Source organism: Littorina saxatilis, linkage group LG10 (assembly GCF_037325665.1).
Source record: "Littorina saxatilis isolate snail1 linkage group LG10, US_GU_Lsax_2.0, whole genome shotgun sequence".
In the NCBI taxonomy this organism is placed as follows: domain Eukaryota; kingdom Metazoa; phylum Mollusca; class Gastropoda; order Littorinimorpha; family Littorinidae; genus Littorina; species Littorina saxatilis.
The window spans coordinates 38,608,726-38,636,503 of NC_090254.1; the positions used below are offsets into that span (position 1 = coordinate 38,608,726).

At 43.9% G+C, this 27,778-nt stretch overlaps 1 protein-coding gene across 1 annotated transcript in view; it reads left to right on the forward strand.

Moving 5' to 3' along the window:
• Nucleotides 1-26,499, forward strand: part of LOC138977857 (uncharacterized) — a gene marked incomplete at its 5' end in the record, with an annotated part of 30,611 nt that extends 4,112 nt beyond the window's left edge. The window contains 7 exon segments of the mRNA XM_070350462.1: nt 8,024-8,299; nt 8,761-8,998; nt 11,134-11,227; nt 13,272-13,362; nt 14,159-14,300; nt 24,335-24,508; nt 25,773-26,499. Of these exon segments, the coding sequence (XP_070206563.1) occupies nt 8,024-8,299; nt 8,761-8,998; nt 11,134-11,227; nt 13,272-13,362; nt 14,159-14,300; nt 24,335-24,508; nt 25,773-26,499 (1,742 nt within the window).
• Nucleotides 26,500-27,778: the final 1,279 nt, after the last annotated feature.

Here is a 27,778-nt window from a genome sequence, read left to right on the forward strand (position 1 = left end):
GTGATAATTGGTGGTTTAAAGACCTGATAGTTTGCACGCTGAACGTGCATGCAGAGAGACGCTCTGCATGGAGGTAGCAGACTCAGATCAGCACCATCGTAGGCGTTGAGGACTGTAGGACTGTTCTTGGGCTGGAACTTTGCTGTGCATAGGTCGAACCGGAGCTGGTCAATGTCTTTGCAATTTCCCTTGCTGTACAATCGACAGACGAACTCCTCGATTGCGTTCAGCGTGTCTTCTTCGAGGTAAGGGAAACCACGTTTCTGAAGAGCTGCAGTGAACTTCACATTTGATCGGAAAACTTTGATTGCAGTTTTTTTTACCCTTCCGGACAAACGCGCTGGTCGAATCGCACCCAGTCAGTGCATGTAGCCCCAGAAATGATTCGCATTGTTCTGGGCAGTAGGTTTTTTCTAGGTCGGTGACTGGGACCATCCGTCGATGGTTTCCGGATCCAGTGTCTAAAAGGACATTTGTTTGCTATTTTCGAAGTGAAAAACAGCAGGAGACAGAAGACACAATTGATCTACGAAGACCGTCTCCGGAAACATTTATCTTGTCTAATGAAGTATGCGTGTGTAGGGGTCTTGCATCTTTTTGCACGTCTGCGCTTGTTTTGATGTTTGACACATCAATCTCTTGGATAACTATTCCGTGTGCCGTATGCGTTGTCCCTGAACCTGAACCAGTCTCTTCGTTCAGGTCAAAGTTGTCCCAGCAGAAATGTGTGACTACGTTGTTCTCCCGCGAAATTGCTGAAGGAAGCAAAGAGGGACTTTCTATACCTAGTATATAACGCCACTGCAGACAAGAGTCTCAAGCTCTTGAAGCTTTTTATGAGACAAGCAGTGTCCAAAGTGATATAGAAGACACACTAGCTCGGCGCTGCCCGTGAGATGACGCACAGTAGTACCTATAGCGATCTCCTTTGGCAGTTTCCACTGGCCATTGCTGACAGAAAAAACATATGTCCTGGGCAATTGAAGAACACACTCTCTCTTTTCGTTCAGACAGTGATTTCCCACCAGCAAGAAGAATCTAAAAAAAAAACTGAGCAATATGGAGGGAACGATCTTTCTGTCTGGCAATAGGTAATCTATGGAAGGTGGCCAGTTGTCGTCTTCTTGAACATCCGTGTGTGCTTTTTGTATGATTTTACGGAGTACCCGTGCGGATTCCTCAATCGTATCTACGTCCAATGATTTTTTTTCTACAAATGCTTTTTCTATCGTCTGACCTAGAGAAATGTTTGAAGAATATACAAACTGACTTTTTAATGTCGTTACCCAGAACTGTATTCTGGGGCCAAATCGACAGGCTATTTTATTCTTTAGTTTTTGGTTTGTGAAATCCGAGTTGTAAAATTCTGGATTATTTTTCTGTATGTGAGCTCTAAATCTGTCGTTTAAAGTTTTAATTCGGTGCTCTTCAGATCCAGAAATAATGTTTTCTTCAATAAATTGGCAAAGATCTTCAAACGCTGCACAGTAAACTTGTTTCTGCTCTGAGAAAGCGTTGTTCCCTGTGTTGTGACGTTTGGTTTAAACAATGTTTTATTAAATCAAACATGATACAAAAATACAACGATAAACAATAGGGACACGAACTCAAGCAAACGCTTATATTACGCGCCCTACGAAGTAGGAAAATAACGCAAATATGATGTCGGACATGCAATACTTATCAATTGTTGAACTATCTACAAGAAGAGCATAGTTAAAGTAAATCAGAAAGAATAAGAAAAAGCTAACAGGAGGAAGAGGGGGGAGGATGGAGGAGGGAGGAGAAAACGGTAGGTACATATAAAAGATGAAGTTGGCAGCGCATACAAATAAGAATATACATAGTACATTACAAACCATAGTCCTGTGGCAAGTAAGCAGTAGCTCGCTAAATATACATTTGAAAACTGCATATAAAATAAGGTTTGTTGGCTTGAATATGGGTACTGAGTCAAATCAACAGAAACGACCAGATTCATGGATAAACGATTGGACACTTTCAAAAACAAGCTTGTTAGTGCAAAGAGAAAGGTTTTCGCTACCATTTAACAATATTTCAACATGTCTGTAATTAACAGGAAGTGCGTTTATTGTAGACAGGCGAGCATCTACGTACAAAGGACAATGTGTCAAATAATGGTCAGCTGTTTCGTTCGGGTAGCCGCAAGCGCACTGTGGGTTTCCCTGTAGGTGGCGTTTACACAGGTCAGAATTCAAATTACTCATGTTTAGGCGCATTCTGCAGTGGTGAATCTCTTCCAGTCTTTTACCACAGTAATAATAGGCAGGTACGTTATAATCAGGAGTAGATAAATAGCGTTTGAAATCGCTGATTGAGTTAGTTGTTTTGATGTTGTCTGGCAAGGTGTTCCACAGGACAGTAGTAGATGGTATAAAAGATCGACGGTATAATTCAGTTTTGCACATGGGGACTCTTCTTTCTAATGGTCTTCTATGATGGTAGGGGTTAACATCAGAAGTTAAAGGTGGCAAGAGATCTGATAAGTAATGAGGGCATTTGCCATATACCATCTTGTAATATAAAATCAGTTTGTGTCTGCTCCGTCTTTCTTTTAGGTTACAAAATCCGCTTTCTTTATACGGTTTTTCGTGGCTTGTGCCGCGCACACCACCGATTATAGTCCGAATGGCTTCCAAATGTAGTTTTTCGAGTGCAGTTGACCAGTACTCTGTGCAGTTGTCCCATATGATGTCTGCGTAGTCAAAATGTGGAAGAACAAAAGAATTATACATAGTTTCCAGACTTTTACGATTTAATCTATATTTATAATATCTTAAACAATTAATTAATAAGGTGACCTTTTTTATAATGCTTCTCACTTGGAAGCCCCACTTACAATCATTCTGCAAGATTACGCCAAGGTGTTTATGTTGGTTCACGTTTTCCAAGACAATAATATTAATAATGAGTGGTTCGGTTGGGATATTATCACGTTTTATGTCTAACAGTTCAGTTTTTGTTTTGTTTAATTTAACTTTCCACCGTTTTGCCCAGGCACTAATTTTATTCAGGTCTACGTTCAAAACGTGCGCTTGTCTAGTTGGATCTTTTAAGGACAAGGACATGCTCGTGTCGTCTGCAAACAACAGTATAACAGATTCAGTATCATTCACAATGTCGTTAATATATATCAGGAATAGCAAGGGGCCTAGAACAGAACCTTGTGGAACACCTGCCGGGATACATTTTAATGCAGACTTAGCACCCTTAATAACAACCGCCTGGTGGCGATTTGTTAAATAATCGTGAAACCATTTCAACAATTGTCCTCTAATTCCTACTAGTTCCAGTTTATATAATAACCCTTTGTGCCAGACTTTTTCAAATGCCTTTGACACATCACAAAAAACAGCTTGAGTGGTAATTCCCATATCGTAATTTAAACAGAACTCGTCATAAATAGAAGCCAGTTGACAACTGGTAGAGTCACCAGGAATAAATCCTGACTGTGCCGGTGTTAATATATCATTTCGCTGTAAAAAGGTGTAAACATGGCTGTGGACACAGCGCTCCATTACCTTCCCAACACAACTTAATAATGAAATTGGTCGATAATTGTTACAACAATCTGCTGGGCCGGCTCTGTAAATAGGAGTGACATGAGCCGTCTTCCACAAACTAGGATATATACCTTCTCTAAGGCTTCTATTAAACAAATATTTGTTTGATTTTTGACGTTTGATTTCACGAACTATTTCTCGTCGGCACGATGCATGGTACTTGGCTTTTGTTTCAAACAAAGCGTGCAAGCACTTCAGTTCTGTTTTTTTTTCTTCAGTGCATCTCTTAGGCCAACAAAAAAAATTGTCTGTTTCTGGTAACATGGCTTAAAAAAATAGGGTCGGTAGGTCGGGATTTTTTTATTTATTTATTTTTTTTTTTTTACCCCAAATGTAGACCAATAAAACTAACTTTAAAAATCGCGCAAAGAGACTGGATTCACTATACATAGAGACAAGACACTCAACACATTTACAAATCGTCAGCGGACTTTCGTTTTCACACGTTTTTGTTGTTCATTTTCTCACCCTGTCCTTTACCACCAAAAAAATTAAAAATTTTTGAGTTTGGAAAAAAAAAGTTTAGGGTCGGCGCCGAAATTTAGGGTCGGTCGGGTGACCAGAAACAGACAATTTTTTTTGTGGCCTTATCAGTTGTTCTGATTCAAGCGAGGAGCATTGTTCTAGATGGTCTCGTGTTGTTGAACGCGGTATTTTCTTTGTGTGTTTTGTACACAAAAAGCAAGCTTGATTTAAAACATTGTCACATGAATACGCATTAGGATCACTTTTAAGCTTCTTTGGGCTCGGGTTTCATCAACACGTTCTTCGGTTAGCGATGTACTGTCCTGATATGTACGTTTTCCTAGAGACTTTCTGTTTGTGAATAATCTATAGCAGTTTTTGTGAAATCCATGGATGCAAAGATCAAATTGTGTCGGAAAACTGTGTAGAACTTTTTCCACGGTTTAAAATTGTAGGTTTGTATAAGATTTTAGGCAAGAGTGTGTGTGTATGTCTTATGTCTGTCTGCTTCACTTATCCTCTTACCTGTCTGTCACCTGTCTATCTTATGGGAGTAGGGGTGTCTTGTATTTTAGTGACTTTTGACTATTGTAGGGTGGAAGTCCAAACAGAATCTATTATTTGTATTATTACTTAAGAGTATACATTATAAATGATACCACCACCATCATTACCCTCTCTCTCTCTCTCTCTCTCTCTCTCTCTCTCTCTCTCTCTCTCTCTCTCTCTCTTTCTCTCTCTCTCTCTCTCTCTCTCTCTCTCTCTCTCTCTCTCTCTCTCTCTCTCTCTCTCTCTCTCTGTAGGCGAACAGTATGTTATATGTCCGTCTGTAGGTTATGTCCTAATGTTGTATATATATGTCTTGTATACTCGTCATTTACATATTTAATATACATGTTGAAAGATGAATGATCTTTCTTTATTTGGTGTTTAACGTCGTTTTCAACCATTCAAGGTTTTATCGCGACGGGTCGGGAGGATGAATGATGATACATTGTAGACGAATGCATGTTAGTGATTAAAAGCCCCACAATGATGTGCTTGGCAAAAAAACCAAAAACATATCTTTTCTACCATTTCCCATTTAAGTTTCCAGAGTCTGTCTTTTTAAACACATTATGTATGTCAGTAAAAATGAGGTGTCTGCCCAGAAACAGCCATTTTTTACCCCCCCTACCCCAAAGAAGAAAAGATTTCTCCAACAAAATAATAAAGTATCGGCTTAAAAGTGTTATAAAACAGTTACTGGATTGTATCAAAGCACATAATTAAATGGACAGTGAATAGAGATGTGCAGCAGATTTTCTACATTTTTACAAATCTCTGGGACAGAAATTACAACATTTTTTTTTTAAACGAAATGGCTATTTTGCCGGTACCGGCAACGTAGCCTGTAAGCTACGCTGCCGGTACCGGCAAAATAACGATATGTTACGGTAGAGGCTATTTTGCCGGTAGAGGCTCTCTCTCTCTCTCTCTCTCACTCTCTCTCTCTCTCTCTCTCTCCTCTCTCTCACTCTCTCTCTCTCTCTCTCTCTCTCTCTCTCTCTCTCTCTCTCTCTCTCTCTCTCTCTCTCTCTCTGAAGCTAGTAAAGTGAAAGTTACCGCCTGTGATTAAATACTCACCAATAAATGACAGTTTCTGATGGGAATTTCTTTAGGGGAGAGAAGAGTTCACTGATTGACAAATTTGAACTTTTATAGTGAGTTTTATTATCAACTCCACCTCGGACAACAATTGGCTTCTTTAGCTGCAGAAAACAACTTTGATTTCCAAGAAAAATTGAGCGTGTTAGATTTTGTTGTAAAATGTGGGGATCTGGAAAACATGTAGCGGTTGTGGAACTAGTGTATGATATGACAGTCGCCCCAAACCCACCACCACCAACAACAACACCACAGTCTCACGAGGATGGTTCATTCGCACCCAGGCCCTACGACGTCTCACGAGGATGGTTCATTTGCACCAAGGCCTACGACGTCTCAAGAGGATGGTTCATTTGCACCAAGGCCTACGACGTCTCAAGAGGATGGTTCATTCGCACCAAGGCCTACGACGTCTCATGTAGCGGTTGTGGAACTAGTGTATGACATGACAGCCGCCCCAAACCCACTACCACCAACAACACCACCACAGTCTGACGAGGAGGGTTCATTCGCATTAAGGCCTACGACGTCTCTTGATAATGTGACATTACCACCAAAATCCCGGAAGAGAGGCAGACCAAAAGGAAAAGTAGTAAATGCTATTGGACTGCCTAGCCGGAAAAAAATGCAAGGTTGACAAACCGGTTCCCTTTTCAAAGAGTACTGGACGTGAACATATCCATCATTAAAGTTCGGCGATATTTCGACACGGACGGTTGGACAGCCGTCCAACACGTCTACTCGGCTGTACGGTCTTCTCTCCGTACTGTGTGTGCACTATGTGACGATGACTTGTTGAATACTCAATCTATTTCATGTGATTCATGTCTCAGATCCCTCCATCTGCAATGCGCTGGAAAACGCTCAAGACCAAAAACCAAGTTCTGGTTCTGCAGGAACTGCTATGAATGACACACACACACACACACACACACACACACACACACACACACACACACACACACACACACACACACACACACACACATAGAGACAGAGAGTCAGCGGCAATGATCATAGAGAGAGAGAGATGTGACGATGACTTGTTGTATATTCAACGTCCGTATATTCAATCTATTTCATGTGATTCATGACACACACATAGAGACAGAGAGTCAGCGACAATGATCATAGAGAGAAAGATGTGACGATGACTTGTTGTATATTCAACGTCCGTATATTCAATCTATTTCATGTGATTCATTCGTCGCGATATAACCTTCGTGGTTGAAAACGACGTTAAACACCAAATAAAGAAAGAAAGAAAGACATGTGATTCATGACACACACATAGAGACAGAGAGTCAGCGACAATGATTATAGAGAGAGAGATGTGACGATGACTTGTTGTATATTCAACGTCCGTATATTCAATCTATTTCATGTGATTCATGACACACACATAGAGACAGAGAGTCAGCGACAATGACCATAGAGAGACAATAACCAGTATTTAATTCCTTGCATAGAGATCATCGGATATTTGCCAGTTAAATTAGTGTATTTGGTGTTTTAAGAAAGAGAGAGAGAGAGAGAGAGAGAGAGAGAGAGAGAGAGAGAGAGAGAGAGAGAGAGAGAGAGAGAGAGAGAGAAATATGGCTTTTATTCGTGTATAAGACAAGGTTGTAATTGCATTTGAAGTTTGCACATCAGAAATACAAATATTGAAGATTACTTGTGTATTGCCTTTGTGAGATGGAGAATCCGACTAGACGTTTCACTTTACTAGCTTCAGCAGCGTCCAACCGGCAAAATAGCCTCTACCGTAACATATCGTTAGTTTGCCGGTACCGGCAACATAGCCTACAGGCTACGTTGCCGGTACCGGCAAAATAGCCATTGCCTTTTTTAAAAAGGCCCATATATTGTATTATAATATATTGTATTACGTCACACTATTCTCTTGTAATATATTGTATAACGTCACACCATTCTCTTGGTGGCACAGCCTGAATCATCCTTCATCATTCTATCACCCTGAAGAAGCCTCCCGTGGGGGCGAACAATTGGATCATCATCAATAAACATATTCCATATTCATCACAAAAACTTTTGAGGAGATTGTTTTAAAATATTTGCCTACACACACACACACACACACACACACACACACACACACACACACACACACACACACACACGCATATAGATATATATGTTTTCTGATGTTTTTTATATATATATATTTGTGTGTGTGTGTGTGCGTGTGTGTGTGTGTGTGTGCGTGTGTGTGTGTGTGCGTGTGTGCGTGCGTGTGTGTGTCATGTTGGGCTCTGAAGAGAGTAACACCTGTACATGTCCTCCTTTATACCTATAATTACAAACAGCTGAACCCGGACTGCCGACCCACACCTGCGGTGGCCAGATGTACTTCCCCCAGACTGGCGTGGTGCCGTGTGTATGTACCATTGACTCTCTGGGATCCCCGGAAGGACGGCTGGTCTGGTTGCTTGACAACATCGCCATAGCAACAGGAGACTACGGTGTGACGCAACTGAAGTTCCCCTCTGGTAACGTGAGCAGAGAGCACGACGGGATGATGGCGACCTGTCAGCTGGACTGGGTGCAGCCAATGACAGCGGCGACTACCAGTCACGTGACCTGTGCGTTTTGCAACACATAGCTGATCATTGTTTATTCGTGCACTTGATCGATAAGCCTAAATCTTCTTTTTGTGTGAGAAACTTTTGCAATTGTTTGAAACTCTGCTGGTGCCAAATTGTTGAGTAAGCATAATCTTGCTAGTCGAATTACAAAGCGATCTGTCTACTGTACTTGAAAGTTAAACAAGTACCTTTCAATGTACGTTTGGTAGCTAACAGCATTCCCTTTCTAACTCAAAAGCATGCCATAGTAATATTCAAAAGGCAGGAGAAGCGGCCAAACCAGATAAGAAGTCATCACACCTTTGGTATTTCTAAACTGTGAAGATAGTGATACAAACAGGTGAATTTAAAGATACCTAACATCACCTGAACCCTCGGCGGGTATATATTTATTTTTATATACAATTGTTTTCCTGATTATTTTTTGACATGTGTTTTGTTTTTGTGTTTGTTGCTAGATCGTGAAAATACCAAACTGGATATCACAATGACACTGAAGTACGTGCTGCTGAAAGTGTGTACGCGCGTGACTGAGACTGAAGTGGAAACACAGGTTCACGCTCAAATTATACAGGAGAATCAAGAGTGGCCTGGCATTTGCACGGACAGCGCTTGCACCAATGCTCACGTCAACGCGACATGTGACGGCAAATTTTCCAAATCCATCACGACCGTTGTTGAAATTGAACAAGTACCGTAAGTGATAAGACAGCGACAGATGTGGATGTTTGTCGTGTGATGAATGGCTGAAACCTGTAGTATTAGTACAACCAGGAGAACAGAGACCATGTTTCTGTCTTTATGGCATCCTCGTAGCATTTTTAAATTGCTGCAACTGTTTTAATTCAGTGTATTGAGAAAGCGAGATTGAGAGGATGAGTGAGATACATGTATACAGAGACGGAGAACGAGAGACAGCTAGACTTACAGGGAAATATGTCAGAAGGCAAATATTGTACCGTGCTTGGGAAAAAAAGAACGTCCCAGAGTAAAATCAAAATCTCTCGCCTTTCAATATAACGTCATTCGTGCATTCCAGACTCAATATGACGTTCCATTATCTTTTATAGCTTACATGAATTAGTCACGAATGTATGTAGCGAGGATAGAGACTTTAGCCCGGGATAAACCCTATCCTCGAGCTAATTTAGCCCACTGTAAAAATATCCCAATGCATGAGTCGAGGTTAGCTCTATCCACGCGCTAAAGGTCGGGTCAAACTATCCCCTCGTTTTGGAGCTGATAAGTCTCTTATCCCGGGGTTAGTGGAAAAACAACATAGCGGCGGTCGCACTTCAAGTGCGAAGAAACCATGTTTTCACATACAGGAATAACCTGTTTCATGAGTTTGATGTATAAATTAACTGTATAAAAATGTCGGTTTTGCCGCGGAAATTTGTGTGATCACTGACGGTGTTTAAAACGAATTTGATCTTCAAGTCAAAATGGCGATCCACCCACCCCCTCCCTTTCCCTCCAACTTACTTCACTTGAATCCTAGAACAAATGTCCTTGTTGCGCCGCATTTCGCCTTATCGTGAATTTGCACAAGAAAACAACAACGCGAAGAAAACAATGGCACGAAAACAAGACCGGAACCAAGTTCGAAGAAACATTTCGTCACGCTTTTCATGACGTCACGGTCTGCATGGGTCATTTAGAACAGAGCGACATCACCTTTCGAACGCGGATTCCTGAATTTAGAACGGTCTTGATATCCTTTCATGCGCAGAGAATGATGCAGAAATCGCAATGCATGTGTCGAGACTACAGAAAAGATAACTAACCCGAACTTTCCCCTCGATCTATTTTTGGCATGGGGATTTCTGCATCTCTGCGCATGAAATAAGGAAGAACATAGCACATTTTGAATGAACATTTCGTAAACGAATTTTTAAGGTAGCAATTAAGCTAAAATGCAATCCCTTAGTCCGGACCTAGTCAAACGTTATGTGACAAAAAATTCAATCACATTGATGAACAAATGTGGCCGTGAGAGTGCCGCCTCAACTTTGGCAAACGGGAAAATATGACGTCTTCAAATAACCCTATCAAAAATCGGCGAAATAATATTTCAAGCAAATGCTACCAAAAATGTTTGTACCAAGTTTCATAACAATCCGTTCGGTAGTTTTTGAGAAATGCTTTTCACATACACACAGACACACATACACACACACACACACACACACACACACACACACACACACACACACACACACACACACACACACACACACACACCCAAACATACACACACACACACACACACACACACAGACACACATACACACACACACACACATACATCGGGAGACAGACCTCAACCCCTGCCCACGTTAAATCATTCAGTGAAATATTGACTGAATGTAAAAAGTTGATTCAAACGCCCTCAGAAATAATAATGACCGAGACTTTCAGTACTTCCTTCGCGTGACGTCTAACCCTCTTACGTCATAATGTGACGTCTTCAAATGTTAGAGTTTCTACCACAGACATACACACGCACATACGCACGCACGCACGCACGCACGCACGCACGCACAGACAGACAAAGTTACGATCGCATAGGCTACACTTACGTGAGCCAAAAAAACAACAACTCAAAATAGAAATTGAACTCTGTGTTATGCGCTTCGTTGAAAAATTTATTTTCTGGATTTGCTCTATAAATTTCTTAGCGCACTGTGATGTTTCCAGAATTAAATAATGAGAGATAGAGACAGACAGACAGACAGACATACAGACATATATGCTCCACTGTACAAGCGTTAGCTGTTTACAGTCAAACTCACAGAATTTAATTCACATGAGAAGATTTGTTTGTGCAGAGTTACCGTTCGTTCCAATGCGAACCAAACCACAGGCTCACCTCACGATGTTCTGCTCCAGGCAGCGTTTCAAGAAGACGCCTTTGACCTACAGGTACGTGTGTTATTCGGTCCCACACTGCTGAATCTTAATATAGATGTTAGTTAGTCAAAGTAATGAATTTATTATGCGATTTTTAAAAATAAATTTACGCGAGGTACCGTCCATAAACAATTCTGCAAATGCATTAGGTACTGAGAAGATGGAGTCGACCTCTCACACGACAACATTAAAGTTTTTCCCGGTTGGAAGAAATATGTAAAATGTTTTAATCTATGCACACTTCCAACAGACGTATGGTACGCTTTCAACGTTTTAGTAAAGTACTTATATGATTCACGCTCAATACTTAAAAAACCATAAGCCTTGTTGGTACAAGGAAAAACAAAATAAAAGCAAGTGTGAATGTATCACATCCCCCCCCCTCCCCCGATGTATATGCCAGTGCTGTTGTACATATGCTCAGTTGTTACAAACTATTGCATGTCTCTTGTGTTCGAGCTTTGTTTCAAATCACAATACATTGAGTAGTTAAACACACTACATTCTTTTCCTTTCTAACTTCTTCTTCTTCGTTCATGGGCTGAAATTCCCACGTTCACTCATGTGTTGTGCACGAGTGGGTTTATACGTGTATGACCGCCATTCATGCTGGGTTTTTTCGAGTTTCTATAACCCACCGAACTCTGCCATGGATTACAGGATCTTTTTCGTGCGCACTTGATCTTGGGCTTGCGTGTACACACAAAGCGGTATAAGGCACTACCAGGTCTGCACATAAGTTCACCTGGGAGATCGGAGAAATCTCCACCCTTGAACCCACGACCTTTCGATTAGGAAGCCGATGTCTTATTCACAAGGCCACTCCGCCCGTCTTTTCTTTTCTAGTTGTAGCCCTCTGACTGCGCTATAAAAAATATCTCGCTCAAAACTCTCAAGGAGTCAGTCACGCACGTTATGTTATGCTTCGATGTATATGAGTTGTTGTGACTACGATCTAGTGTAAATGGCCTCATTCCCACTCCTTGGTTATTCATTGTGGAAAGAGAAGAAAAAAAAAATGTGGAAAAATAAGGAACAAAAATCCAGGGGAGACAAGTTACTATCTGGCGTTAAATGTCATCCAGCTACGTGTGGATTTTTGCGTTTAGCTTTTGGGGACACAATCATATGTTCTCCCCTTTATATATATATGTTATTTCATTCTGTTTAATATTTTTTTTCCCGTGGCGTTTTGCAAGCGGCAATTGAATGTTCAAGCACATGAACATTTGTGACCCTCCACCACGGAATGAGTCGCATGTCACCTTTGCATGATTTTCATATTTTTACATTTTCCTAACGAGTTTTTTTTATGTTCTATCCAGTGGTGAAAACCATTTTAGTAAGCCTGTGACTAAGGTGACCCTCACACTGTTAGCAGACACTCCCCGGACTTATCAAGCCTAGCGCAGAACCGCGCGAGGTGACATGCGACTCATTTCGTGGTGGAGGATCACATTTTTACTTTTCCTTACGTGTTTGTTCCAATAATTTCTACTTAACTAATTCTTGACTGAGCAGAGAATTTCGAAATTGCGAGGTGTTACTTCACCCATGTGAAAGAATGCTAAAATTGGTCAGTTTAAAAAGTGGGTTAACGATTGCCTTTTTCACTTTAATGTTTTTGGCAAGTCATTAATTTTTCCTCGTAGTTGCAAAGTAATATCACGATAATGCTGTGTACACACACAAGTGATAGGGTCGTAGTTGACTTGCTCTGCAAAAGTAGTTCTGCTGTGCACAATGAGCTTCCATTTACTCAACTACTGTTTTAAAATTGAAATGGTTTTTGTTGTTGTGGTGGGCCAGTCATCACAAAATATTGAAGTAAGGATCATGATTTTGAACAAAAAGGCTTGTACACTTACTTCAAAGCCAAAACACATGTGCTAATGCATGAATGTGTCGACTAAGTTAATTCACTTCCAGGAGTAAATGTGTTCTTAAAGTTGATTGTAGCCGACAGAACTGTCGGGCATCCATGACTAAAGAACTCTTTCAGCGAAGTATTCTGCAAGCCCCATATTCTCACGATCACGGCTTTCTTGATTTTCAGACCATTAATGCAACACTAAATAAAGCTAACCTCCTGGTCTTCCTCCTGAGAACGTGCACAAATGGGTACGTCGACACTGGAACTCATTGTGGTAAGAATAAAACGATATGTGTTGTGGCAAAACGCATTTGCTTCAGCCAGTTTTTTTTTATGAATCTGAAGAAGCTGTGTTTCATTGTAATTGGTAACAGCAATGTTCTGAACAAAAATGCAAACATAATGTTTCTTTTGTGACTTTTCATGTTGTTGTGTGCTGGTGCATGTCAAAGATGAAGCAATCGGTCGGTAGTTAAGACACATTGATAATGCAGGGTCAAGTGGTCGATGCTTATGTTTTTAACCCGTTAATATTTCAGGGTAAGCTGGTCGATGTTTATAACACATTGATATTACAGAATAAATCTGACGATTTGTATTACACGTTGATGTTTTCAACACATTTATATTGCATGGTATATTGGTTGATGTTCGAAACACATTGGTATTTCAGGGTTAATTGATGCACTGTACGCTTGATGGACAAAGTACCCTTTGTGCAATTTCATATTTCTGAAATCAACCAAGAACTGAATGTTTCTGCCTTGACATACCACAAAATCCGAAGAAAAAATAGTTACGAACATCAACTGCTCGACTGAATCTGTACTTTAATTGATTAAACGTTGACTGTGTATCTTACAAGTGTGTGTGTGTGTGTGTGTGTGTGTGTGTGTGTGTGTGTGTGTGTGTGTGTGTGTGTGTGTGCGTGTGGGTGAGCGTGTGTGTTTGTGTACGTGCGTGCGTGCGTGCGTGCGTGCGTGCTTGCGTGCGTGCGTGCGTGAGTTTGATGTGATGTTTGAATCCACGAATGTACAAACTTGAATGCTTTTACTTTGTTGTGCCCACAGTGAAACCGGAAGAAACGTCATCCACAGTGAAACCGGAAGAACCGTCATCCATATCCCCTGCTCTCATGGGCTCAATCATTGGTGGAGTGGTGGCCTTTCTGGTGGTGGTCATCCTTATAATTCTCGTCATCCTTGTTAACAGGTGATGTCTATATAAATGCAAGCACACATTCGTTCTGGTAGGCTTGATTGATTAACAACAATAACAATAACAACTTTTCATTTTTCATTAAAATGGAAAATTTTCGTCGACACGTCTACCCTGCCTGTCAACGATTATAGAAAACACATCGAAATAAAAATTACAAGAACATAAAATCTAAGAATGACAAAACATCAATGTTATTACAAACAGTCACATAACGCACATAGGTTATTGTTTCAACAGGCACACCTATTGCAGCTTACCCTAACTCAGTGTGGTGTCAACAAACATTAAAATGTATAACATTACAGTATCGTATTAAAAGAGCTAAGTCTCACTTACGAATGCTTTCTTCTTAATGTCATTATATCCATCTGTCACGTTTCACTATATCACTAAAGGTGATTATGAACCGGTTAATTACTACTAATTAACTAACCACACCACGATCCACTCTCGCAGTCATACAATTAAATAGAGTCAACAAAAGTATAAGTTTCAGACGCCTGTTTATGTATAAACTCTCCACCTCCCTCGAGCCTTCACTCAAAATATGTTCCTTTTACGTTCTCAACACGTAAAAAACCAGTGTTCACTGACAAAATGCCAGTAGTATGTAGAAAATTATAGTAACACGCTGAACCCGTGTAAATACAGTCAAATGAGAATGTTCTGTTCGAAAAGCTCTAGTTCGTGCAGGTGTCACACACCCCACGTTGTCACTACTCCAATGAAATCATAGATACGAAAAGACAACGGTGGTCAACGGGGTGCGTACGACATGGTGCACTTAGCTTTATCTCTGCTGCTGCTGCTTAGCCGGTATGCTGGTTAGTCGGTTCGCTGGTTAGCCGGTCCGCTGGTTAGCCGGTTCGCTGGTTAGCCGGTCCGCTGGTTAGCGCAGCTTCAACAGTTCCCGCCAGAGTCAGCCGTGCAGATGTTACAGGAATGTAACGAAGCGAGGCGAACGAAACGAAGCGAAGGCTGCAAACAGAAAGCATCGGTGCACTAAACATGTCAGCTACCCCTCACCCACCACCTTAAAACATGTCATCTTTAAATATCTCATCGAGCACGTGGGCCTGCACAAAATGGACTTTTTACAACAACAAAACAGTCATTTTCCGTCCTTCTCTCCCTATCTGCAAAAACCATATACAGATTAGTATTTTAGCGTCACAGAGAGTAAATTATGCGCTAACCTGGAAAGAACAACAGAGAGTATTTCATTCCACAACACAGACTCATCAACAGCGTTAAATAATGATTTATTACCTCAAAAGCCTATGATTGTACTCTCAATGGAAGCAAAGTCCGCTTCCTCCCTGGACCAGCCTCTGTTCGTCAACAGTGACCAAAAACCGCCCAGAACCCCTTGTCGAATCCTTATGCGAAAGCCATCGCCGACGAAGGAAAGTTGACGACTTGTCCTCAGCAAAATACGTGGCAGAGAGAAGAAATAACTCGTGGAAGTTCCCCTAGAGTGCCGAATATAATACTCGGTGAAAAACCATCATACTCTAGAAACTGTGTATACGATCCTTCCCCTTCTGCCGCTGGGTGTCAAGTGTGCCGTCCTTGAGTCTCTGACAGACCACCTAGCCAAATACACGTGACTGACCTTGTCACAAAACCAGTCCAGCTATACACAATTCTGCCTCCCAAGCAGAAAAAGACACGAGAAACTCAATCCCTGAAAATCCCGTGTGCGCTGTCAGCGAAAAACCGTCAGCCCTATGATAGCAGAAACCCGCACTGTGAAGCTCGTGCGTTTCAAAACATCCGTGCTCGGGAGCACTGTCAGCAAACTCTGCTGTGTCCAATATCACGCACAGGCGCTTTCTATCATAACCGACCAAGAACAGGCACTCCACTGAGTGACACTTTCTTGGTCTCTGTCACCCGATCGTGACACACCTCCCCTCTTCAAGACGAAACCTCGGTTTCGCTCACAGTCATGTTCTCCTCTACAGCCCGAGAGAGAAAGTCAGCTCCAACATTGTTGGCGCCCGGAATGACGCGTACCGTGAATTGATACGGTTGGAGAATCAACGCCCAGCGCATAAGTCTGGCGTTTGCCAACCTTGCAACCTGAAGATATTGCAGAGGTTGATGGTCCGTCTCCAGACAGAAAGGTCGTCCGTACAGGTACGCTTCGAACTTCTGGATGCCCCAGACAATGGCGAGACACTCGCGTTCAACCGTTGCATACGCTGCCTCGGCCGAGGTCAGCTTACGGCTGGCGAAGCAAACAGGGTGCAAAAACCCCTCTGTCTCCTGAAGCAACACTGCCCCAAGTCCCTTCCCTGAAGCGTCTGTCCTCAGCACGAAGTCCTTGTTCAGGTCTGGTAGTCGGAGAATAGGCTGACCGGTGAGTCGCCTCTTCAGGGTGTTGAATGCGGAGCTGCATTCCTCAGTCCACACTACAACGGTCGGTTGTAGTTTCTTGGTAAGGTTGGTCAGTGGTAGTGCGATTTCGGCAAAGTGCGGGATGAAGCGTCTGTAGAAGCTGGCTAGGCCCAGGAAAGACCTGACTTCTTTCTTCGTGCGCGGTGGCTCCGCCTCCCGAATCTTCTGGATCTTGTCGTCCTCTGGAACGAGCAATCCCTCGCCGACAACATGACCCAGGAAAGACAATTCCCGAAATCCCAAGTAGCACTTGGACGGTTTAGCTCCCAGATTTCCGTCCTTCAACCTTCCGAACACGTCGCGCAGGGCGTCGAGATGTTCAGTCCATGTCTCTGTCGCGATCAGCACATCGTCGATGAAACTGCTGATGTCCTCGCGTTTCAAAGGTTCCAAAAGTTTCCTCATCATGCGAGTGAAGACGGCACCTGCATTCTGTAGACCAAAAGGCATGACTGTCCACTGGAACTGGCCGAATGGAGTGGTAAATGCAGTCTTTGGGCGATCTTCCTCGGCAACTGGGATTTGCCAGTACCCCTTGGTGAGGTCCAGTTTGGAAAAGTACTTGGCCTTGGCCAAGTGACTGAAGAGGTAGTCCACATCAGGCATGGGTTCCGCGTCAAACGCCGTAATCTTGTTCAGCTTCCGGTAGTCGACACAGAACCTGACGTGTCCATCCTTCTTCTTCACAAGCACAATTGGTGAACTGTAGGGAGAGTTCGCTGGCTCGATGACGCCCAACTTCGTCATGTCGGCGATTTCCTTCCTGACCACCTCCTTCTGGGCATGAGGCATGGGATACTGCTTCGTCCTCACTGGCTGCTTCTCCAGCAAGTCGAAGGTAAACTCCTCTAGATGCGTCTGAAGTGGTATGTCTGTAAGGACCCGTGCTGCATCCTTCAGGATCTCTTGCAAGTCCGCCTGCTGGTCGTCCCCAAGATCAGGTGAGATGTGCACGTCTGTGTGATCCTCACTAGCCTCCAGCGGACAAACTGGTACACGTCCTCCTCCCTGTTCTCCCGTTGTCTCGTCCATCACGACAGCAACTGCTTCTGTCACTTTGTCCTTTTCCCCGTAGGCAGTCCTCTCTATGTAGGCGCGCAGCAGGTTGGCGTGATACAGGCGTGCTTTCCCGTTCATGACGATCCTGTAGTCGTTCTGGCCCACTTTCGCTGTCACCTCAAAAGGTCCTTGCCACTGCAGTTGTAGCTTGTTGTGTTTGACAGGTAAAAGTAGCAACACCCGTTCTCCAATCTTGAAGCTGCGCGGCCGTGCCTTGCGGTCGAATCCTCGCGCATAACGCTGTGCTGCTCTCCCCAGGTTCTCTTGAGCCAGTTTGCAGGTCTCTTCAATCCTGTTCCTGAGTTCTACGATGTAGGTCGCTGTCGTCTGCACCTCCTCGTCAGCTTCTTCGTCTGTCCAAGCCTGACGCAGGATAGCCATGGGACCGCGTACCTGTCTGCCGTACAACAGCTCGAATGGGGAAAAGCCCAAGCTCTCCTGAGGAACCTCGCGGTATGCAAAAAGCAATGCTGGGATGTACCTGTCCCACGTGCGTGGTTTCTCCTGAGCTAGTTTCCTCAGCATGGTCTTCAAGGTGCCATTGAACCTTTCCACCAGTCCGTTGCACTGAGCATGGTAAGGAGTGGTGAAGTGCTGCTCCAGTGATAGCAGTCGTGCTGCCTCCGCCATCACTCCTCCCGTGAACTGCGTGCCTCTGTCGGTGAGTACCTCTGATGGAATTCCCAGCCGGGACCACATAGTAACCAGAGCCTCAGCTACTCGCGTGGCTTCAATCGATTTCAGAGGGATCGCCTCTGGGTATCGAGTAGCGTAGTCCACCATGGTCAAAATGTATCTGTTTCCGTCCTCAGACGCAGGCAAGATGGGCCCGATGATGTCCACTGCGACCCGACGAAAGGGTTCGTCGATGAGCGGCATCTTCTCTAAGGGGACCTTCCTCACCCTTCCTTTGGCAACCACCTTCTGGCACTTATCGCAGGACGCACAGAAACGTCGGACATCCGTGCAGATGCCTGGCCAGTAAAAGTGGCGCCAGACACGATCCGTGGTCTTCTTGGTACCAAGATGACCTCCCAGAATCGAGTCGTGTGCCGTTGCCATGACACCCTCGCGAAACTCGCGAGGCACGACAACCTGTTTGAATGCACCTTCCTTGTTGCTGAACTCACGGTAGAGCAACTTCTTGTCCCTGAGGAACCTTGACCTCCCATGCTTCCCGCTCAGCTTCACCTTCCCCGACTTCGCGTGCTCCCGAGGAGTAGCTAAGGTCGGGTCAGAATCCTGAGCCTTCGCGAGAAGCGCGGGGGTCACGTTCCCCAGGGCAGCTCGTGCAGCAGGTAGGGGTTTGAGAGGTTTGTCCTCTCGCTCCGCCTGTGCCCGCGTGAGCACTGAAATGACGTCGGGAGACCGATAAACGGGAACCTCCCTGGTGACGCCGTCCACAAACTGAACCCGGTTCCCAATGAGCAAGTCGCATGGAGGATCGTCCATGACGACGGCCACAATGGTTCCCGTGAACAACGGTGTTACGACCTTGATCACTGCCGTGTTCAAATCGTAAGCGTGAGATGCCTCGGCCATTCTCACCCTGATGCTGTCTCCTGTGTAGGCCATAGCTGGAACCAGACTCGCCCGAACCACTATCATGTCTGCCCCTGTGTCCCGCAGACCTTCGCCCTTCACTCCGTTAACGTAGACGTTGCAGTGGGGCTGGAAATGTTTCCTGGAGCACGGAACGCAGAGTTGTGGAATTGTGCATGAGCTCGTGACGTCCCTTAACTCCTCGCTGCCAACAAAGTGTACGCCCTTCTGGTCAGCCTGTCTCCTGTGGCAGTCCTTCTTCACGTGGCCCCGCTTGTTGCAGTAGTAACACTGGATGTCAGTTCTGGAACTCGATCCCTTGTGTCCCTGATCGTCCTTCCCGTCCTTGGGTCCTGAAGAACCCGAATTTCCCGATTTTCCTGGCCGTGAGCCTGAGGATTTGCCGGAGATCGCCTGGGCGTCCTCGTGCACTCTGATCCAGTCGGCTGCTTCCTGAGTAGTCTTAGGCTGGTGTTCCTGCACGAAGGTCACCACCTCAGGTCGCAGGCTGGACATCAGTTGCTCCATGACAATGAGGTCGGCAAGGTCGTTGACGGTCCAGTCCTTTTCGGCCATCTCCACCCAGCGCCGCAGGTAGAGATTAAGGCGTGCCACAAACTGATGACTCAGCTCGCCGCTCAGTCTCTTGCTGTTACGCAGACGTCGTCTGTAGGCTTCAGCAGTCAGGTTGAAGCGCTGGAGTAACGCCTTCTTTAGTGCCTGATAGTCTCTCGCCTCGTCGTCCTCCAAAGCGTTGTAGAGCTGCAATGCGCGTCCCTTTAAGCAGGTGCTAAGGCGGCTAGCCCACGTGGCCTCTTCCCACTTCTGGTCAGATGCAATGCGCTCAAACCGGCGTAAAAAGTCGTCGAGCTCGTCCTTGTCATCGTCGAACGTCGGCAGTCTCGTACGGTCGGCAACAAACGTCGGCGCGCTAGCCTGAGTAAGCGTACCCTTCTCGGCCTGTAGCCTAGCTAGTTCTAGCTGGTGTTCGCGATCCGCCTGTTCCTTCCGGTCTAGTCTGTCACGTTCGTCTTTCTTTTCCTGTCGGTCACGTTCGGCCTGTCGTTCCCTCTCTTGTCTGTCACGTTCCTGTCTCTCAAGCTCGTCTTTCTTATCCTGTCGGTCACGTTCGGCCTGTCGTTCGGCCTGTCGTTCCCTCTCTTGTCTGTCTCGTTCATCTTTCTCTTTCTTTTCTTGTCTGTCACGCTCGTCTTTCTTTTCCTGTCTGTCTCGTTCGTCTTTCTCTTTCTTGTCCTGTCTGTCACGTTCGGCCTGTCGTTCTTGTCTGTCAAGCTCTTCTTTTCTCGTCTGTCGCTCTATGTCTTCCTTACGTTCTAACTCCTTGCGCTTAAGCAAACTACGCGCTCTAACGCGTGCGTCACGCTCTGTCTGTTCCTCGCTACCCGGAGTCTCAAAAGTTATTCTCCTCGTAGGAGATCCCCCTGTAGCCATGGTTATTTTTAGCAAAGCTTTATCACAAAAGTAAGTCTAACGCAGCTATAGCTAGAACACGCGGTGATGAAAGCGGTGGATACAAAAATCCAGCAACCGGAAAATGCAGAAGAAAAATCCAAACGGTGTAGAACAAAACGCGTAGCCTACTTTATGGCTGCTTTTTGCGGTGAAACAAAGTGTTTCCCACAGCCGTGGCCTACTTTATCGGCTGCTTTTTGCGGTGAAACAGAGTGTCTCCCACAGCCTTGGTTAGGACAGAAGTCCTCGGACCCTTCCCCCCCAAAATTCCAACAAAGTCAAAATATGGAGAAAAATCCAAGTAAAACAAGACGGTAGAAATGTAACCTGTTACAGAATGCGAAACAACAATGTAGAGAAAACTGAGTAAAACGAATAACAAATCCGCTAACCCCGCTCAGCTCTCTGCAACGGAAAACTCTGAACGTACAACAACAAAGATTCACAAACAAAGGAAAGGGTAGTAATCACAGTTAGCGCATACAATAACTCACAAATTACAATTTACATTTCCTGCAAGATGTGAATCGCTTAAGGTGTGGTATATGATCAAAACTATACAAAAAAGGGTAGCACCAAGCAGAAAATAAGTCGAGCACTGACGAGATTATCTGCTCTTAGTTATCCTTAATTGGTGGGTCTTTATCAGTTGGAAATTAACTGAGTAAATCCCGGCTTGGCCCCCATGTGTCACGGTTCAATATATCACTAAAGGTGATTATGAACCGGTTAATTACTACTAATTAACTAACCACACCACGATCCACTCTCGCAGTCATACAATTAAATAGAGTCAACAAAAGTATAAGTTTCAGACGCCTGTTTATGTATAAACTCTCCACCTCCCTCGAGCCTTCACTCAAAATATGTTCCTTTTACGTTCTCAACACGTAAAAAACCAGTGTTCACTGACAAAATGCCAGTAGTATGTAGAAAATTATAGTAACACGCTGAACCCGTGTAAATACAGTCAAATGAGAATGTTCTGTTCGAAAAGCTCTAGTTCGTGCAGGTGTCACACACCCCACGTTGTCACTACTCCAATGAAATCATAGATACGAAAAGACAACGGTGGTCAACGGGGTGCGTACGACATGGTGCACTTAGCTTTATCTCTGCTGCTGCTGCTTAGCCGGTATGCTGGTTAGTCGGTTCGCTGGTTAGCCGGTCCGCTGGTTAGCCGGTTCGCTGGTTAGCCGGTCCGCTGGTTAGCGCAGCTTCAACAGTTCCCGCCAGAGTCAGCCGTGCAGATGTTACAGGAATGTAACGAAGCGAGGCGAACGAAACGAAGCGAAGGCTGCAAACAGAAAGCATCGGTGCACTAAACATGTCAGCTACCCCTCACCCACCACCTTAAAACATGTCATCTTTAAATATCTCATCGAGCACGTGGGCCTGCACAAAATGGACTTTTTACAACAACAAAACAGTCATTTTCCGTCCTTCTCTCCCTATCTGCAAAAACCATATACAGATTAGTATTTTAGCGTCACAGAGAGTAAATTATGCGCTAACCTGGAAAGAACAACAGAGAGTATTTCATTCCACAACACAGACTCATCAACAGCGTTAAATAATGATTTATTACCTCAAAAGCCTATGATTGTACTCTCAATGGAAGCAAAGTCCGCTTCCTCCCTGGACCAGCCTCTGTTCGTCAACAGTGACCAAAACCCGTCCAGAACCCCTTGTCGAATCCTTATGCGAAAGCCATCGCCGACGAAGGAAAGTTGACGACTTGTCCTCAGCAAAATACGTGGCAGAGAGAAGAAATAACTCGTGGAAGTTCCCCTAGAGTGCCGAATATAATACTCGGTGAAAAACCATCATACTCTAGAAACTGTGTATACGATCCTTCCCCTTCTGCCGCTGGGTGTCAAGTGTGCCGTCCTTGAGTCTCTGACAGACCACCTAGCCAAATACACGTGACTGACCTTGTCACAAAACCAGTCCAGCTATACACAATTCTGCCTCCCAAGCAGAAAAAGACACGAGAAACTCAATCCCTGAAAATCCCGTGTGCGCTGTCAGCGAAAAACCGTCAGCCCTATGATAGCAGAAACCCGCACTGTGAAGCTCGTGCGTTTCAAAACATCCGTGCTCGGGAGCACTGTCAGCAAACTCTGCTGTGTCCAATATCACGCACAGGCGCTTTCTATCATAACCGACCAAGAACAGGCACTCCACTGAGTGACACTTTCTTGGTCTCTGTCACCCGATCGTGACACCATCTCTCTCCAAGCATTCATTCATGTAACAATGGTATGTGCGACAGTTTACACCAAACCCATTTGAAATCATATACAAATATAGTCTTCTGAAAAGGTATATATTTAAAACGTTTGTAATTTGCATATACATGTATACATTATATTGTACTCTCAGTTGTCGACCTGAATGTCAAAGCTCTTTTTACATTAGGTCAAGTTTTGACTAAATGTTTTAACATAGATGGGGAATCGAGACGAAGGTGGTGGTGGTGGTGTGTGTGTTTGTGTGAGTGTGTGTGTGTGTGTGTGTGTGTATGTGTGTGTGTGTGTGTGTGCAGAGCGATTTAGAGAAAACTACTGGACCGATCTTCAGAAAACTTTACATTAGAGTTCCTGGGTATGATATACTCAGACATTTTTCTTTCATCTTTTCGATAAATGTCTTTGATGACGTCATATCCGGCTTTTTATGAAAGTTGAGCACTGTCACGCCCTCATTTTTCAATCAAATGGATTGACATTAGTTAATTAGTTTGCTCATTAAAGTTGTCATTAAAATCAAATTTTCACTTACAGATGTAAAATATGATTGCATCGTATTCCTCCATTTCTCTTGAATTCAAAAACATATACATATGTCATGTTTACTCTAAAAAAAATGGGCTCATAAATGACAGAAAATAGGTCAAGTAGCGTTTGCACGCTACGTGGAGTCGAGCGTGACTCGTCTCGGTCTTTAGATATGGTTAGTCGAGACTATCTTAGTATAGTCTCGGCGATGACTGTTCTTTGATGTTAATCTGTTACTTTGATGCCGACAGATTGACTGTATGTTTTTATATCCCTTCCCGCGACTTGTTTTGAATTGACAAGCAAGTAAAGTTGTACTCAATGCATATAAAGCCAATTATGTTAGGGTTATAGATAAATTAAATCCGAGAAAATCAAACTTGACAATCTCGATCATTTATAACAGATAAACTGTTGATGGTGAGTTCAATTGTGGATGGAGTTTTACTTCGTGACAGCCTACCTAGTTTCTTCCTCTTTCTTGTGGCTGCTTTAGCGTGTGCTTGCATCAGTGGAGGATGGTTGTCGATGTCATCCACCAAACGAATTGCTTCATTCATGATCAATATTGTGTGTGTGTGTGTGTGTGTGTGTGTGTGTGTGTGTGTGTGTGTGTGTGTGTGTGTGTGTGTGTGTATGTGTGTGTTCGTGTGCGCGCGTGCGTACGTACGTGTGTGTGCGTGCGCGTGTCCGTGTGTGTATACATGCGAGCGTCCGTGTGTGTGTGCGTGCATGTGTGTTCATGTAACACAATTACAAATGTTGCAGACGTCTCAACCGGCTCGATACTGGCAGACAACCTTCAACAGTACGCATGAGACAAGACGACGAACACGACTACAGCTCCCTGACCCCTGCTGGACACAACGCAGGTCTTGGACGCAGTGGTCAGCAAGAAAGAGTAGAACTCAGACTTCAGGATCTTGACCTGACCAACCCGAGGTATGACATGTTTATTTTCTTCTTACTTGATCTGCTTTGTCCTGCCCTGACGCGTCTTGCCTTGCCTTGTTTTGCCATGACCTGCGTTTGTCGACATGTAATACCTTGTCTTGTTTTGATTTGACTAGTCTCGTCTTGCGTTGTTTGGATTTGTCTTGCATTGATCTGTTCTGACTTTCCCTGCTTTGTCCTGCCCTGCGTCTTGTCTTGCCTTGTTTTGCCATGACCTGCGTTTGTCAACATATCATACCTTTTCTTGTTTTGATGTGACTTGTCTCGTCTTGCTTTGTCTGGGTTAGTCTTGCCTTACGTTGTTTTCTGTTGTTTTTCGTTGAGATTTGTCTTGTCTTGCTTTGTCTTGAAATGTTCATGCCTTACGTTGTTGTTTGTTGTTTTGGGCTGTCTGGCTTCGTTTTGACTTGTCTTGCTTTGTCTGGATGTGTCTTGCATTGTCTTGCCTTGCGTGTTTTATTTAGCTGTCTGGCTTCGTTTTGACTTGTCTTGCTTTGTCTGGATGTGTCTTGCATTGTCTTGCCTTGCGTGCTTTGGCTGTCTGGCTTCGTTTTGACTTGTCTTGCTTTGTCTGGATGTGTCTTGCATTGTCTTGCCTTGCGTGTTTTATTTAGCTGTCTGGCTTTGTTTTGACTTGTCTTGCTTTGTTCTGACTTTGTTGTGCTCTGTCGTGACTTAATTGCCACTTTCCTCGTTCTGCTCAGCATTGTTCTGTTTTGGTCTGTGTATCTCCGTCCTGTTATCTGAATCCTGTTCTTGTGCAGTTCTCCTGTGCTCAGTCGTATCTTGTTCTTCTCTGTTGTGTTTCGTTTCAGCTGTCGTGGTTTTCCTTTGTCTTGATCTTGTATTTTGTGCCGACATAATTATTATGTCTTGTTCTGAATTTCTCTGTCATGGCGCATTCATTAGTTGCTTGCTGTTCTGCTCTTTTCTAGGTCTGCCTTGCCCTCTGCGGTCGTAATTTCCCCTGGCCTGACTTCTCGGGCAAAAAAGCGTGCGATCTTTTCATTATTTCCCGTGAATAAATCTAAAGTGAATGTCGTTTTCAATTCAATAGTGTCTCTCTTAACATCACCCTCTCTTTCTCTCATTCTCTGTCTCTGTCTCTCTCTCTGTCTCTCTCTGTCTCTCTCTGTCTCTCTCTGTCTCTCTCTCTCTCTCACACACGCTCGCGCACGCGCACACGGACACACGTACACATATGCGTAAACCACTCAATCATATGCACATAACTTACTTGCTCTTTTTTCAGTGAACAAAACAAAAGACCTGTCAGCGACTATGACGTCATCGGTGAAGAAAATCCTGAAATTGCCAAGTATCTGGCAGAATCGTCCCTGGAAAACGAACATCCTGATTACGTATCCCTGAGTATTCCACAGAAAAACGTCGACGATGTTAAAGATTCCAACACTGTGACGGATGTAAACGATTCCAACAATATGACGGAGGTAAACGAAAACGACTACCTCGAGCTGCTCCCGCCACTTGAAAACGGTGATGGAGAGGGAGGTGAAAATCCGGCGGACTACATAACACCATGTTCACCAGATGAAAGCAGCGAAGACAAGAACGATGAGGACTACATAACACCATGTTCAACAGATGAAAGCAGCGAAGACAAAAACGATGAAGACTACATCACACCATGTTCACCAGATGAGAGCAGCGAAGACAAGAACGATGAGGACTACATCACACCATGTTCACCAGATGAAAGCAGCGAAGACAAGAACGATGAAGACTACATCACACCATGTTCACCAGATGAGAGCAGCGAAGACAAGAACGATGAGGACTACATCACACCATGTTCACCAGATGAGAACATCGAAGACAAGAACGATGAGGACTACATCACACCATGTTCACAAGATGAGAACATCGAAGACAAGGACGATGAGCACTACATCATACTATGTTCACCAGATGAGATCAGCGAAGACAGGAACAGTCTGGTCTACATGACACAATGTTGAGCACACGAGACCACGGGAAGACAAGAACGATTAGGACTATATGACACCATGCTCCGCGAAAGAGGACCATGGAAGATATACTTGGGAACTGAACGTTATTGTCCCCTTCTGCACCAGTGTTGACCCATATAGGTGAATCCCTCAAGCAGCCCAGTACTTTGAATACCCCTGTCAATTTTTGGCAAGAGGGGAGACATTTATAAATTTCGTCTCCAATGCTTTCCTCCGGGACACTGTGACAGAAGTTCTAAAACAAACCTGGTCTTTACCCCATACAGTTCCTATCTACACGGCTGTTGCATGCTCCAGCTATTCTAAACAGTTGTCCAGGAGGGTTAGGAAGAAAGAAACGACTCTCCTAACTTCTGTACCTGAACCAGGATGGTTTGTTTTTTGTCATGCCACCTATACATGTTTGCCTCACACGAACAATCGGCGAGCCATTGTAATGACCAGTGTCTGTCTGCATTGCCGTTTGTGAACAAACAAACTTAAAATGGAGGTTGTCTCAGATGGTGTTGAAGCTAGAGCCTCGGGAACATTAGACACACCATGGGTTAGATGGCCTCAAGACATGTCCTAAGTCCACTTGACTCTCGTTCAGTTTCAAGGTAACAGTCGACTTTGGATAATAAAGTGGAATATTATCAAATTAATGGACGTTTTTGAAGCTGTAGCTTTGAAACGTTGCACACTCCCAGGATTTGATGCCTTTCAGACCTGCTATAAGTTTGTTTGACCCTTAAGAAATGTCAAGATCATATTTGGACCAACATTCTAAGGAACAAAAATAAATAAGGACACCAGATCTACAGTAGTACTGAAAAGTGGTATACACATACGCACACGCACGCACACGCACACACACACACACACGCACGCACACACACACACACACACACACACACAAACATATGTAATGAAGATTATTATAATGTAGATTGACAGTAAGGCGCTTTGAATTATATTAGGATTTGCGCCATATTAATACCCTTATTATTATTATTGTTATTGCTGAAAATGGGTGTATTATGGACACAAACACACAAACACATATACACACACACATATGCGCGAGATAACAGAAAATATAAACTGATGTTTTCCTTCAGAATGTATCACCGCTTTTTGAATCAGCTATTGTGTTTTCAGCGTAGCAATAGGGTTCGATATTTAGACGAGACTAGTATAATGCCGACGAGGCGCCACACTGACTTTGGAAAAAAACTCGATTTGACCACACAGCTGTTGAAACAGCTTTTTATTAGTTCATTCGTAT